This window comes from Triticum urartu, chromosome 6 (assembly GCF_003073215.2).
Source record: "Triticum urartu cultivar G1812 chromosome 6, Tu2.1, whole genome shotgun sequence".
Classification (NCBI taxonomy): Eukaryota; Viridiplantae; Streptophyta; class Magnoliopsida; order Poales; family Poaceae; genus Triticum; species Triticum urartu.
Window position 1 is genome coordinate 320,825,012 of NC_053027.1, and position 13,579 is coordinate 320,838,590.

General features: G+C 43.7%; 1 protein-coding gene across 2 annotated transcripts; it reads left to right on the forward strand.

The window, feature by feature from the left end:
• The first annotated feature begins 1,228 nt into the window (after nucleotides 1-1,228).
• Nucleotides 1,229-5,101, forward strand: LOC125513361. Of its 2 annotated transcripts, none has more exons than XM_048678460.1 (4): nucleotides 1,229-1,465; nucleotides 2,719-4,292; nucleotides 4,372-4,440; nucleotides 4,535-5,101. In XM_048678460.1, the coding sequence occupies exons 2-4, from the start codon at nucleotides 3,262-3,264 to the stop codon at nucleotides 4,911-4,913; spliced, it is 1,479 nt and encodes a 492-aa protein (XP_048534417.1). In that variant the 5' UTR covers nucleotides 1,229-1,465; nucleotides 2,719-3,261; the 3' UTR covers nucleotides 4,914-5,101. The 2 variants fall into 2 exon arrangements, with proteins under 2 accessions (XP_048534417.1, XP_048534416.1); XM_048678459.1 differs by lacking the exon at nucleotides 1,229-1,465 and adding an exon at nucleotides 1,619-2,601.
• The last annotated feature ends 8,478 nt before the right edge of the window (nucleotides 5,102-13,579 follow it).

Sequence of the window (13,579 nt, forward strand, 5' to 3'; positions counted from 1 at the left end):
CTATGTGGTGACTAGAACAAGCATGCAAAGTATGCTCCACAATGTTGATGTTCTCAGGGACTTAGGATTTTGCTAAGTCACTTCCTGTTGTTATTTTGATGCCATGTAAACTTGATGCTACAGTGATATCCATGCCTATTTTGGGTTACTTCAGTAAGGATGTTTTGAACATGTAGTTATGCTCTGTCCATCCATGTCCCTGTTCGCAATTATGGAGTTGTCTAGCATGTCATTTTCTTGCTCTAGTTTTGCTATAAAATGTTCCTTGCAGAATGTTAACATGTTAATCAATTTTGCCATGGTTGTTGCTAGTGATCCATGCATCCTTTTAACTTGTTCTTGCCATGGTTAGCTTCCTGAACGTGTCATCATGATATTGGTATGCTTATTTTGGCATGAAATGCTTTTTGGTGAGTGGTATGAGCTCGCAAAGTTGCTATCATAAATCTGTTTATGCCATGCTCTGTTTTTGTGCTGTCTGAAACTATTAATAAAAATTGCGATGTTTACATGGGTGCCATCATATCTTCTATGCCTTTTTGGCTCATGTTTAGTAAGGGACTTTTGGTCTATGCATTTAGTAGAATTATGCCATGCCTTGGTTTGCTATGATATGTTCCTGTAGCATGTAGTTTGCTTGCTTTCAACTTTGCTTCCTGGTCTTGTTTTTGTCATGTTGTATTTTTCAGTCTGTGAAGCTGATATCTTTTGCACTTTTTCCATGCTTGTTTGAACCTGCTCTAGCGTGATTTAGCCAAAGCTCAGTGTTCATGTTTTGTCAAGAATCTCTTGTGCATCACTGCCATATGCTCTGTTGCTATGTAGGAGTGCGGTAGCTTAGTTTCTCGTTGCATTCTAAGTGGCATCATGCTGTTAATCGCATAATCCATTCTTGTTTGGGTTAATTGAATAAATGCCACTCCAATTCTGGTGATTCAGAAAAATGCCACTCCAATTTGCAAACTTCGAAAAATGCCACTCCAATTCTCGGATACATCTGTCGATGCCACTCAAGCCTTTTGAGCTGGTTTTTTAAGAAAAAACGCTGTTGTATACGCCCTGTATTTTCCATCGGACAGAAATGCCCCTGCATCCATCTGGTTAACACGCACCGGTCCAGCCCCGTGCCTATCGTCTTCCTCGCGTTCCTCTCTTCATTCCCCTCCTCTCTCCCAAGAACCCTAGCCGCCGCCGCCCTGCTCCCCCGCATACCGAGCCTCCGCCCTGCTGCTCCACATCCGTCAACCGCGCCCTACTGCTCCACATCCCGGTGCCGCCGTCCTGCTGCTTCTCCCCCCGCCGGGTAGGAGCCCCAGCCGACGTCTTGTTGTTGAGCGCCCCACCACTAGCAAGCGAGCATGGCGGTGGCCATGCTAGAGGCCACTTGAATCACGCATCCTCGAGTGCCACTGCCGAAGATTCGAAGTAACCCCGCAACAATGTCATCCCCGGCCCCGAATTCTCAGTAAGTTTGTAGAAAAAATGCTCAAGTTCCACCGATTTGTTGCATGTGTGTTTGGTTCTTCCCCAATTGTTGATGTTTGATTACCCATATGATTTTCATAGGCACAGTGGCAGCAATGCTTTTAATTTACAAATTGTTGTGGAGGTCTTTTCTGCACAAGTCCTGATGGTAGGAAGATTTATGTGAAGGGAAGGAATTTGCTATGGACTGTAGTCGTAGAAAAGTTCAGCGTTGATGCATTAACACGCCAGCTAGCTTTAGAGTTGAACATTGGCACTAATCAATTGGTGTCAGTTTCATATTTTGACAAAGTGTTGGGTGAAAATGTCAGGCTGTTGCATGATGAGCAGCACTACTTGATGTTTGATATGTATGCAGCTGAGCTGAAAGTGCCACTTAGTGTGGTAGTGGTGGATGTAATTGGATCTAGTGTATTCAATGGTGGATCAAAAATTGCAGATTTTGTTCCTATTAGTGTTGTGCCTAATGATGATCCATTGGTCATGGGCACTCAAAATTATGCAAATATAATCCAGCCGAATGATGCACAAGCATACCTCCAGACCGACACTACTAATTGTCCAACAACGCCAACTCAGCCTGCACCGCCTCCTATAGTTGATAGTGTCACATCAGAGGTTGGAAGTACAAGCCAGCCTAATGTGCCACATGCTGACCAACAACAAGAACTTCAAAATCCTTCCACTGATCCATTTGATAACGAGGAGGAGTATGTTGGAGTTGATGATGAACATCTAGTAGGTGTTAGCATTCCTGAACCTGCCGTAGTGCAAGCACTGGCTACAACACCTGATGAGAAAGCTGAAGATGAGGAGGCCGAAGATGATATGGATATCTCCGATGTTAAGCATCTTATCCAGCAGGAGGAAGAGGTTACTGACATGCCTATTCAGTACAATGTGGCCACTGATCCTTATAATGCTGACATTAAAGTGGGGGCTCTTTTTCCTGACATTGTAACCTTTAGAAAAGCAATAAGACATCATGCTGTGGTAAAAGACTTTGAGCTAGCTAAAGTAAGGACTGATTCTACTAGATTCATGGCTAATTGCTCATATCCTAGTTGCCCTTGGCACATTCACGCATCGAGGTTGCGTGATCAACAAGTTGTCATGGTATGCTTACTCATGTTGTAATTATTTGTGCATTTTCTCACCTTTCTCTTATGACTATTATATCCTACATGTATCCTATTTTTGTGTGTGCGAACTAATCATGGCATCTTTGTGTAGATAAAGAAGATTCCCTCTGAGCACAATTGCCCTACTACAAAGCTTGTAGGCAGCAGAATGGCAACACAAGGTTGGGTTGCAGAGAAGCTTGTTGATTGGGTGAAGAAAAACCCAGGAGAGGGAGCAAAGGCAGCGAAAACTAAGTTGGAGGGTGACTTCAACTTCAAGCTGAAGTATTCCAAAGCTTGGGCAGGTATGAAGATAGCTCTGGAACAAATGCATGCTAAATATGAGGATAGTTTTCAATTGTTGTTCAATTGGAAAGCAGAGATAGAGAAGAGATGCCCTGGTAGTATTGTTGAGATTGATTTGGTCAAGGAAAAAGATAAGTACTATTTCAATAGAGTCTTTGTAGCTTTCAAACCCTGCATAGATGGTTTCTTAGCTGGATGTTGACCATACATAGGAGTAGATGCAACTGCACTCAATGGCAAATATGTTGGTCAGTTAGCATCAGCGACCGGAGTTGATGGACACAACTGGTTGTATTATGTAGCATATGCCGTATTTGATTCAGAAACTACAGAAAACTGGGTATGGTTTATGCAGCAGCTGCGCAGGGCTGTAGGATGTCCACCAGGGCTAGTAATTTCCAGTGATGCTTGCAAGGGACTAGAAAATGCAGTTGACAAAGTATTCCCCGAGTGCGAATATAGGGAGTGTATGCGCCATTTATACCAAAATTTTATGAAAAAATTCCATGGTAAAGTGTACACAGACCATTTGTACCCAGCTGCTAGGGGATTCACAGAGCACAAGTTTAGATGGCATATGCAAAAGATATTTGAGGCTGATCCAAGTGCTATCGAGTACCTTGAGAAACACAACAATAGGATTTGGTATAGGTGTGCCTTTGGTGTGGATAGCAAGGTTGATAATCTCACTAACAACAATTCTGAAAGTTTTAACAAGCAGATCAAAGACTTGAAAGGGCTAAATTTGTGTGAGCTACTAGATAGGATTAGAGAGCTAATAATGGTGAAGTTCAATGTGAGGAGGCATGTTGGTAGGTATTTGGCCGGCATAATCTTGCCCGAGGTTCTCAAGAGGCTCAATGCACTCAGTAAAACAATTGGGCCCCATAAAGTGGCGTGGAATACCGAACATGAGGCAGAGATTACACTATATGATGTGAAAGCATATGACCAGAGGCACACTGTTGATCTAAAACAGAGAACATGCTCATGTCGGAAATTTCAAGTTTCTGGGCAGCCTTGCATTCATGCATTGACTTTCATTTGTTCAATGAGGGGCGCAAAGATTGAGTCCTTTGTTGATGAGTATTACAGCATGGCAAAATTTCGAGCTGCTTATGCTGGGGCACTGCCAACCATGACTGATAGGACACAATGGGAGCAAGTTGACCTTGGATTCCTTGTTTACCCACCTATACAAGAGAAAAGGCCACCTGGAAGGCCCAGGGTTCAAAGAATTAGAGGATTTCTTGAAGACCCAGGAAGAAAAGTGGTTAAATGCAAAAAATGTGGTCGAAATGGCCACTTTGCAAAAACTTGCAATCTCCCTCCTTTAGTTATTGCAGAACCACCACCAATGGAGCACACTCCTACTAAAAGGTGCCATTGTACTTACAAAATTTGTTTACGTCAAATGGGTTCATGTTGCTAAACCATTTCACCTTTTTCTATCATGCAGAAAGAGAGATGCTACTGCAGCCGAGGAGGAAGTTGTGGAAGATGACAAACCTATAGCAAATTATAGAAGGTATAATACTAACTTATGTTCATTCTTTTACCACAAATTATATTTATGAACACACAATACTTAGTTCCGACATTTGCTCTTAATGTACCTGCAGGCAGAAGACTCCGGTCAAGAAGAAGACGCCGGCTAAAAAGACGACACCGGTCAAGGAGAAGACGACGCCGGTCAAGGAGAAGACGACGCTGATCAAGAAGAAGACGCCAGCTAAAAAGACGACACCGGTCAAGAAGACGCCGGTCAAGGAGAAGACAACACCGGTCAAGAAGAAGACACCGGTCAAGAAGAAAAAGACGCCGGTCAAGAAGAAGACTCCAGTCAAGGGGAAAGGCAAGCAAATTGAAGGTACTGGAAAGGAGAAAACTGCAGGGAAAAAGAGCAAAAAACTGCAGTTTGTTACACCATCTACCAATGATGCTGTTCTCAAGCCAACTCTAGGAACCAAGAAAAATCTGCTTTATTGGCTTGGGGGATGAATTTGCTTGAACTGGACTATGTATGTGTGTGTGATGCGCAAACTGGAGCTGGAACTTGTATGCATGTGATGCTCAAACTAGAGGTTGAACTTGTGTGTGTGTGTGTGTGTGATGCTCAAACTAGAGCCTGATGGCCAAACTAGAGCCTGATGTGTGTTGCTTAAACTGGAGCTTAGCTATTTTGGTTCATCTACTGTTGATGCTCAAACCGGAGCTTTAAGACTATTTTGGTTCATCTTCTATTGATGCAAAATATTATGACCTGTCATCTGATGCAAATTATATGTATTTCGGCCGAGGTCATGTTCATTTTTCCCACTAACTTCATGCTTCCTCTACACAGTACAATCATGCTTCTTCTGCACAGGAAAATAACACATTCTTCATTACTCATAGAAATGTTACATCTTTTTCAGTACAGCCACTAGATATGCACACATTACAAGCATGATCTCATCATTTTTCTGCTTAAATCTGCACATCAGACATACATTTTTGCATTCTCAGTCTGTTTACAGCACACATATTTTTGCACTATCAATCTTCAGCTCTTCGATCTTCCATTGTGCAATCTTCATTCAGCAATCTTCAGTTCGTTCAAAGACAAGCAGCCTGGATCATTTTTCTTCCTCTTAAATTCAACAAGGCCACCTGCAATCTTCTCTTTCTTCTTACTCTTCAGATCATCTAAATAACAACGACGAGCTGCATCCTCCACCTCCAATGGCCCCGACAGCTCTCCTTGCCATGGCGGATGGAGTACAGGAAGCTGAGGCAGGGGGGAGTGAGGACAGAAGAGGCTGGCAGCGAGCTCCGGTGGAAGGACCACAGGAGATAGTGCAGGGGGAGGGGAGTTGTGGTGCCGGATTGGAAAGGCGGTTGGGGTGCGGCGTGCCGGCTGGGACTCCTGCCCGACGGTGAGAAGCAGCAGGGCGGCGGGACGAGATGCGGAGCAGCAGGGCGCGGCGGACGGTGTGGGGCAGCAGGGTCGTGGCCGGGGATGTGTAGCAGGAGGGGCTCGGCCTGGATGTGGAGCAACAGCAGCAGTGCGGCGGCGGCTAGCGTTCTTGGCGAGAGAGGAGCGTAAACAGGGAGAGTGGAAAGGGGAAGAAGATACGCACGGGCTGGACAGATGGATGCAGGGGCATTTCCGTCCGACGGAAAATACAAGGCGTATACGTCAGCGTTTTTTCTTAAAAAACCAGCTCAAAAGGCCGGAGTGGCATCGACAGATGTATCCGAGAATTGGAGTGGCATTTTTCGAAGTTTGCAAATTGGAGTGGCATTTTTCTGAATCACCAGAATTGGAGTGGCATTTATCCAATTAACCCTTCTTGTTTTGCTTGCCATTTGCAAACCGTGCATCCGTTTCTGGTGATCTTTATATCGATTTCAACCGAAATCATCCCATCTTTCTAGCGGCACACCTGGTTTGCCAATTTGATGCCTTGTTCATTATTTCCCTTCGAGAGCACGCATATGCATTCCATATCATGTCTTGCATATCATGCCATGTATTGCATCATGTTGCTTGTGCATTGCACCGTGATTAATTGTTGGTCCTTTGCTTGTGTTCTTCCTTTGTGTAGATCCAGGAGACGAGTACGTGACCGAGGAACCTGTTGAGTACACTAACGACGATCAAGCTTTCGACAACTCTGAGAACTTTGCAGGCAAGATGACCGTACCCTCGAAATCACTTCTATCTTTGCTTGCTAGTCGTCCGCTCTATCGCTATGTCGCGCTACCTACCACTTGCTTATCATGCCTCCCATATTGCCATGTGAAGCCTCTAACCCACCTTTCCTAGCAAACCGTTGTTTGTCTATGTTACCGCTTTTTCTCAGCCCCTCTTATAGCATTGCTAGTTGCAGGTGAAGTTGAAGTTTGTTCCATGTTGGAACATCGGTTTTTTTGGGATATCATTATTATATCTTATTACTTTAATGCATCTGTATACTTGGTAAAGCGTGGAAGGCTCGGCCTTATGCCTGGTGTTTTGTTCCACTCTTGCCGCCCTAGTTTCCGTCATACCCGTGTTATGTTCCTTGATTTTGCGTTCCTTATGCGGTTGGGTGTTATGGGAACCCCTTAATAGTTTGCTTTGAATAAAAATCCTCCAGAAAGGCCCAACCTTGGTTCTAACATTTTCCACCTAAGTCTTTTCCCTTTGGTTCCACGGACTCAAGGGTCATCTTTATTTTAAACCCCCGGGCCAGTGCTTCTCTGAGTGTTGGTCCAAAACAAAGCCACCTGCGGTGCCGCCCCTAGGCAACTTGGGGTATCTTTGTTTGCCATACGTAGTGTTCATCCGGTGTGCCCTGAGAACGAGATACGTGCTACTCCTATCGGGATTTGTTGGCACATCGGGCGGCTTTGCTAGTCTTGTTTTACCATTGTCGAAATGTCTTGTAACCGGGATTCCGAGACTGATCGGGTCTTTCTGGGAGAAGGAATATCCTTCGTTGACCGTGAGAGCTTGTGATGGGCTAAGTTGGGACACCCCTATAGGGTATAAACTTTCGAGAGCCATGTCCGTGGTTATCTGGCAAATGGGAATTTGTTTAATATCCGATTGTACATAACTTGACACTTAACTTAATTAAATTGAATCAACCCCGTGTGTAGCCGTGATGGTCTCTTTTCGGCAGAGTCCGGGAAGAGAACACGGTCTTGTGTTATACTTGAACGTAAGTAGCTTCAGGATCACTTCTAGCTTCTCGACCGTGTGCTGCTTCTCTTCTCGCTCTCTTTAGCGTATGTTAGCCACCATACATGCTAGTGCTTGCTGCAGCTCCACCTCACTACCTTCTCCTACCCATAAGCTTAAATAGTCTTGATCTCGCGGGTGTGATATTGCTGAGTCCTCGTACCTCACGGATACTTCCAAACAGTTTGTTGATGCTCAAAAGTGGCACGTTTATAAAGAGTGGCTTGAAGCTATGTCAAGATTAATTCGAACTTACTATTGAAAGTCATCATGAAATGGCTCTTTTCGAGAAGATGAAGATGAATATGAAGATGGGCGAAAACGGAGCTTGGATGTAAAAGTTATGACAAGTTCAGAGATCCTCATGTCGACACCAGATTAAATAATATCCAGTAACCCAATGAATATGGCTTCAAATGGAGAAAGTTTCAACAAGAACGTTGTGCGTCTCGTCGAAACGATAGATTTTGATATAAGGATCGTCCCAATCCAATGTCATGTGCAAAAGTTAGAGGCCGCACAGCGCGACCCTCCAATGAGCAAAATATGACGCCCGGAACCGGACACATATGTGGGTATGTCTGGTGAGCTGCGTGAATAATTAGCTGTTTTGCGCGAGCGATTTGACATTCGAGATGACCTCTGATGAAAAAACGTTCAACATGAAAGTTGTTCCTCTTGTCGAAACGGTCAATATTGCTTTTGGGCTCATTTCCATCCGAGGTCGTTTACCACCTCAAAAAAGACCCATAATGTGCAGAAAATTTTAGACTGAACAATTTTGGAAAGTTCGGACAAAACCAATCCGAATTTGACTAGGGTTGTGCACGTGAATCCAAGCCTTTTCCTTGCATGGGAAGTCCAGCCCCCTCTTTTATACCTAAGGGGTGACGGCCGATTGAACACACAATCACAAACACATCTACAACTTTTTCATCTACGTCTTGTCCTTCCCTTGTTCTTGCTCCCTCGTTCTTCGTCGTTCTTCATGTTAGAGAGCTGCGAATCGCGAGGCTCTAGGGGCGGCTTGGCCGACCTAGGGCAGCCAATAGCCACCGCACTCCCTGATGGGGTCCATCCCGGGAGTGTAGGGTTTCAGGTCCTCAAAAGCTCTCACCGGTCGACTTGCGAATCGCGTTTCCGGTGAGATTCCTTCGACGTGAGCTGCAGTGCATCACCCCCGGTGTCGAGGGTACACGTGATGTGTTTGTGTGCGAATACACTTTTTTGCGACTCCGCTGGGGAAAAAGAGTAATCATCAATATCCATCATGGTCGATCTTCCCAAGCCATCTGAAGTGGATGCCGATAACATCATCAAGCCCAATTTTGAGGAATTATCGGTAGAACATCGCCAAGCTTTTGAGGAGTACAAGAAGGCGCGTGAAGAGAAGGAGATGCAAGAGTTCCTCGCTAAGTTCAAAAAGTATTACCAAGGCAACATCACTTCAATTGAAGAAATCAAGTTTCCTCCTCTTCACAATGGGCAGGTAGAACCGGCTGTAAGCAAAATCTTATCTCCTGAACAGTGGGCTGAAATTACTACTCTTATTGCTCAGAATAATGATCTTATTTACCAAGCTATCATAGACAATATTACTGCTCGAAATAATACTCCTCAGTCATATCATGGTAGTGGTAGTATGTCTGCTAGTGTGGAAAACTTTAGTCCAACTTTACCTATTTCATCGGCGCCGCCCGTGCCGTTGAATTATTATCCTAGTCAGACAAACCAACTTGTTGCTCCACCCTTTAATCCTGCCATGAACGTACCAAGTTCAGTGAATCCAACTGCATTGCTAGGTTACGGTTTGGCGAGTCCAAGTGGATTGCTGCCGAACTATGGTACAACATACACACCACCATATCTTCCGACTAGCACTGTACCAACTATTAGAAATCATATTCACCATGCGCCACAACCACACGCAACGTCACTCAATACGAATGATATTTGGGCTAATGTCAGAGAGGAAATGTCTAGGGTGTTTCGAGAGCATTGTGGGGTTGAACTACCTAAACCACGAATTTCTAGGAAACCATATCTAGAAATTTTTGATGCCGTGCCATGTCCTCCCGGATATAAAGTTCCAGAGTTTGTTAAGGTTAGCAGAGAGGGAAAAAGACTACATGGGAGCATTTTAGTCAATACTTGGCACAAGTAGGTGAGGCAAATTCACGAGACGAGTGGAAAGTATGTTATTTTCCTTTATCTTTAACCGGTACTGCTTTCTCGTGGTTTTCTGCATTACCACCCGGTTCTATTACTACATTGTTTCAATTGGAGAAAAAGTTTCATGATCACTTCTACAGTGGTGACAATGAGCTTAAACTATCTCATCTTACATCGGTTAAGTAAAAGCATGATGAATCGGTCTCCGATTATGTCAAAAGATTTAGAGATACAAAAAACCGGTGCTATAGCTTGGTGATAACTGAGAGAGATTTGGCTGATCTTGTGCTTAGTGGGTTGAGAACTCATATTAGAGAAAGCCTAGAAGGACTTGCGTTTTTAAGTATCAACCAAGTCTTGCAAAGGGCTTTGGGTCAGGAAAGCCGAAGCAAAGTCTTAAAGAGGTGCATAGATATAAAACTGATCGTCCTAAGATGAATATGGTTGAGTATGATAGTGATCACTCGGACGATGAGGGTGATATTTATGCTGCTAAATTTGTTTGGCCATCTAAGGCCAAACTGTTTACTTGCAATGATTTAAAGCTGATTCGTAAGAATCATGATGAAGAGATGAAATTGACTTTCAACATTGCTAAGTGTGATAAAATATTTGATGCTTTGTTGCAAGCCAAGATTATTAGAATATCTCATACTTCACCGCCGTACGAAGGGCTGAAACGGCGTGCTTATTGCAAGTATCATAATTCTTTTTCTCATGCTATGTAATGATTGTAATGTTTTTCAATGACATATACAATCGGCCATTAATGACAGACGATTGAATTTTTCTGAGATGCAAGTTGATAAGCATCCTTTCCCAATGAACACCATGGATTTGCAGGGGAAGAAGATGTTAATTCAGCCCAACATAGTCGAATCAGCTAATAAAAATAATATTGTCATTGGTGAGCCCACGAAAAATAAGGACAGCGACAAGGTCTTTGGGAGACAAGTTGTGCTTGACAAGCAACCCGGTGGAAAGGAGGTAATCAAGATCACCATCAAGAATCCTACACTCGGGGGGGGGGGGGCAACTACAAGTGCAAGAGAACACTCATGTCAAATTTGTTAAGCCCAAGAGTCCAGAGGTTGCCAAGTGGAAGACGAATGAAGCTAAAGTGCAGCGCAAGAGAATCAAGCCAACTTTTGATATGCTGTTGTCCAAGTATGCCAATCAAGCGGTCGGTTCTAGCTCTCACCGGGCATTAAACTTGAAGCGCTCAAGGTCACCTCCTGGGGAAGAATTTTAGCATCACGCAAGGCCAAATGGGTCATGGGCACCGGGACCATGGATGGCGCCACCCCCCTGTGCGCCATACTACATGGGACGCTACAATGGAGGATGGGGGTAGCCCCCAATGGCCCCTTATGCTTTTCATCCGGGTTGGGCTGAACCAAGGAGGCCCGTTCATGAGAGGCTTTTTTATCCCACACGAGGCCGTTTGCACAACGGTGTCAATTGGCCAATGCAAGATAATCATGGAAGGGTTGGCAAGCAAGTGTGGCATGCTAAATCACCAAGTGCTGAAATTTCAGAGCCTGGCAAGCAAAAGGAGAAGAATACTAGTGCTGAAACTATTATGATAGGCACTAAAGAATTAACAATCAAAGAGCCGATTATTGGTGATAATCCGGCTGATTCTAATAAAGATGTGGTTGCTGTCCAGCAGGGTCCCATGGCTAATGCTCATAAAGCTAGAACAAGCAAGGCCAAGTCGAGGGATCCAAAATATACTCAGCCTAAGTGGTGTCCTTCCGGTCTGACCAAGGCGCAAAAAAGGAGATTGCAGCGCATGAGGAGTCATGAGAAGGAGGAACAAGAAGCAGAAAAGCTAAGGGATAAATTTTTCAATGAAAGTCGTCCATGGTACCCCCAAAACAAGTGTGGAGGCCAAAGCAAAAGGAAAACATAGCAGCTTCTGCATTGATCATAGCAACACCTACACCACCAATGGAGGACGATGCGGCTACTATTACATCGTCCACTTTGCCTACCACTTCCTCTTCCCTTGAAGATATTTCGGAGTCAGTGGACATGCTTGCGGAAGAAGATGAAATGCTTGATTATGAGTCTACACCGGTTCATGAAGGTATGGATATTAATATGGTGTATTACTTACCCGCTGAATTTCGTGCTATAGATGAAGAAGGGAAGTAGCTCAGCTAGATTTTGGTCCTAAAAATTTTATATTCGAGAAGCCAAAAGAACCGTTGACGCACTTGAAGCCATTGTTCCTTAAAGGTCATATTAATGGATCGCCGGTTGCTAGAATGCTTGTCGATGGTGGTGCTGTGGTTAATCTTATGCCATATTCGGTTTTCAAAAAATTGGGGCTGCGTGATGAAGAGTTAATAAAGACCAACATGGTGCTTAATGGGTTTGAAGGCAAAGAGAAAACTGAAGCCAAAGGTGTAATGCATGTGGAGCTTACGGTGGGAAGCAAAACTTTGGCTACCGCATTCTTTGTCGCTGAGGCGCAAGGTAACTACAATGTGATATTAGGCCGCGATTGGGTTCATGCAAACCAATGCGTGCCATCTACTATGCACCAGTTTTAATTCAACGGGTTGATGATGAAATATAAGTCATTCATGCGGATAATTCGGCTTGTGTTGCTTTGGCTGATGCATCGGTGGATTGGCAACATCCCAATGCTACTTGCCTGACGGGGCGCGACTTATCAGAATATGATTTTCTGAGCGCCACGAAAAGTGGTTTTGTGCCCGTTTCTTTAGAGTTGGTTGGCGGTAGTCGGCTCCAATGTATGATGTATTTAAATGGATCCTAACTCAGAGTGGTTACAAAAACATCTTGTAGAATATCGGTCTGATGAGAACGATATGTATGAGTCCATAGAAGAGTTAGATGATATGGATAAACTAGGACAAGGTTTTACATCGGCCGATCCATTAGAAGAGATAGATATTAGAGATGGCTCAATTCCTAGGCCGACATTTGTAAATGAAAATTTAAGAGCCGATCATAAGGCTAAGTTGATCGAGCTATTAAAAGAATATGTTTGTTGCTTTGCATGGGAATATCATGAGATGCTAGGTTTAAGCCAAGAGCTAGTGGAGCATCGGTTACCTATAAAGGCCGGTTTTAGGACATATAAGCAATCGGCCAGAAAGTTTAATCAAAAAACATAAGACCGGATCAAGGAAGGGATCGGTCGTTTGATTAAAGCTAATTTTATTAGACCTTGCAGGTATGCCGAGTGGATTTCTAACATTGTACCAGTAGAGAAGAATGGCTCCGGCAAGTTGAGGGTGTGCATTGATTTCAGAGATTTGAATAGATCTACACCTAAAGATGAGTATCCTATGCTAATAGCCAATATGCTTATTAATGATGCTTCTGGACATAAGGTCATTAGCATTCTTGATGGTAATGCGGGGTATAATCAGATTTTTATGGCCGAAGAGGACAAGTCCAAAACAGCTTTTTGATGTCTCGGTTTGCTTGGTTTATTTGAGTGGATAGTGATGACCTTTGGATTAAAAAATGCCGGTACCACGTATCAAAGGGCTATGAATTTAATTTTTCATGATTTACTTGGTGTTATACTTGAGGTTTATATTGATGATATTGTTGTCAAATCGGATGCTTTTGAATCTCATCTAGCCGATTTGCGCTTAGCTTTTGAAAGAATGAAGAAATATGGGCTGAAAATGAATACTTTGAAGTGTCCCTTTGGTGTATTGGCTGGGAAGTTTCTGGGTTTCATTATTCATGAAGGTGGCGTGGAAATTGATCCAAAAAAGATCCAAGCTATACAAAA

Coding starts and splice junctions, on each gene's coding strand:
- LOC125513361 (XM_048678460.1), top strand. CDS start 3,262: ATGCAGCAGCTGCGCAGGGCTGTAGGATGTCCACCAGGGCTAGTAATT. Junction 4,293..4,371: donor GAGCACACTCCTACTAAAAG/GTGCCATTGTAC, acceptor TCTATCATGCAG/AAAGAGAGATGCTACTGCAG. Junction 4,441..4,534: donor CCTATAGCAAATTATAGAAG/GTATAATACTAA, acceptor ATGTACCTGCAG/GCAGAAGACTCCGGTCAAGA.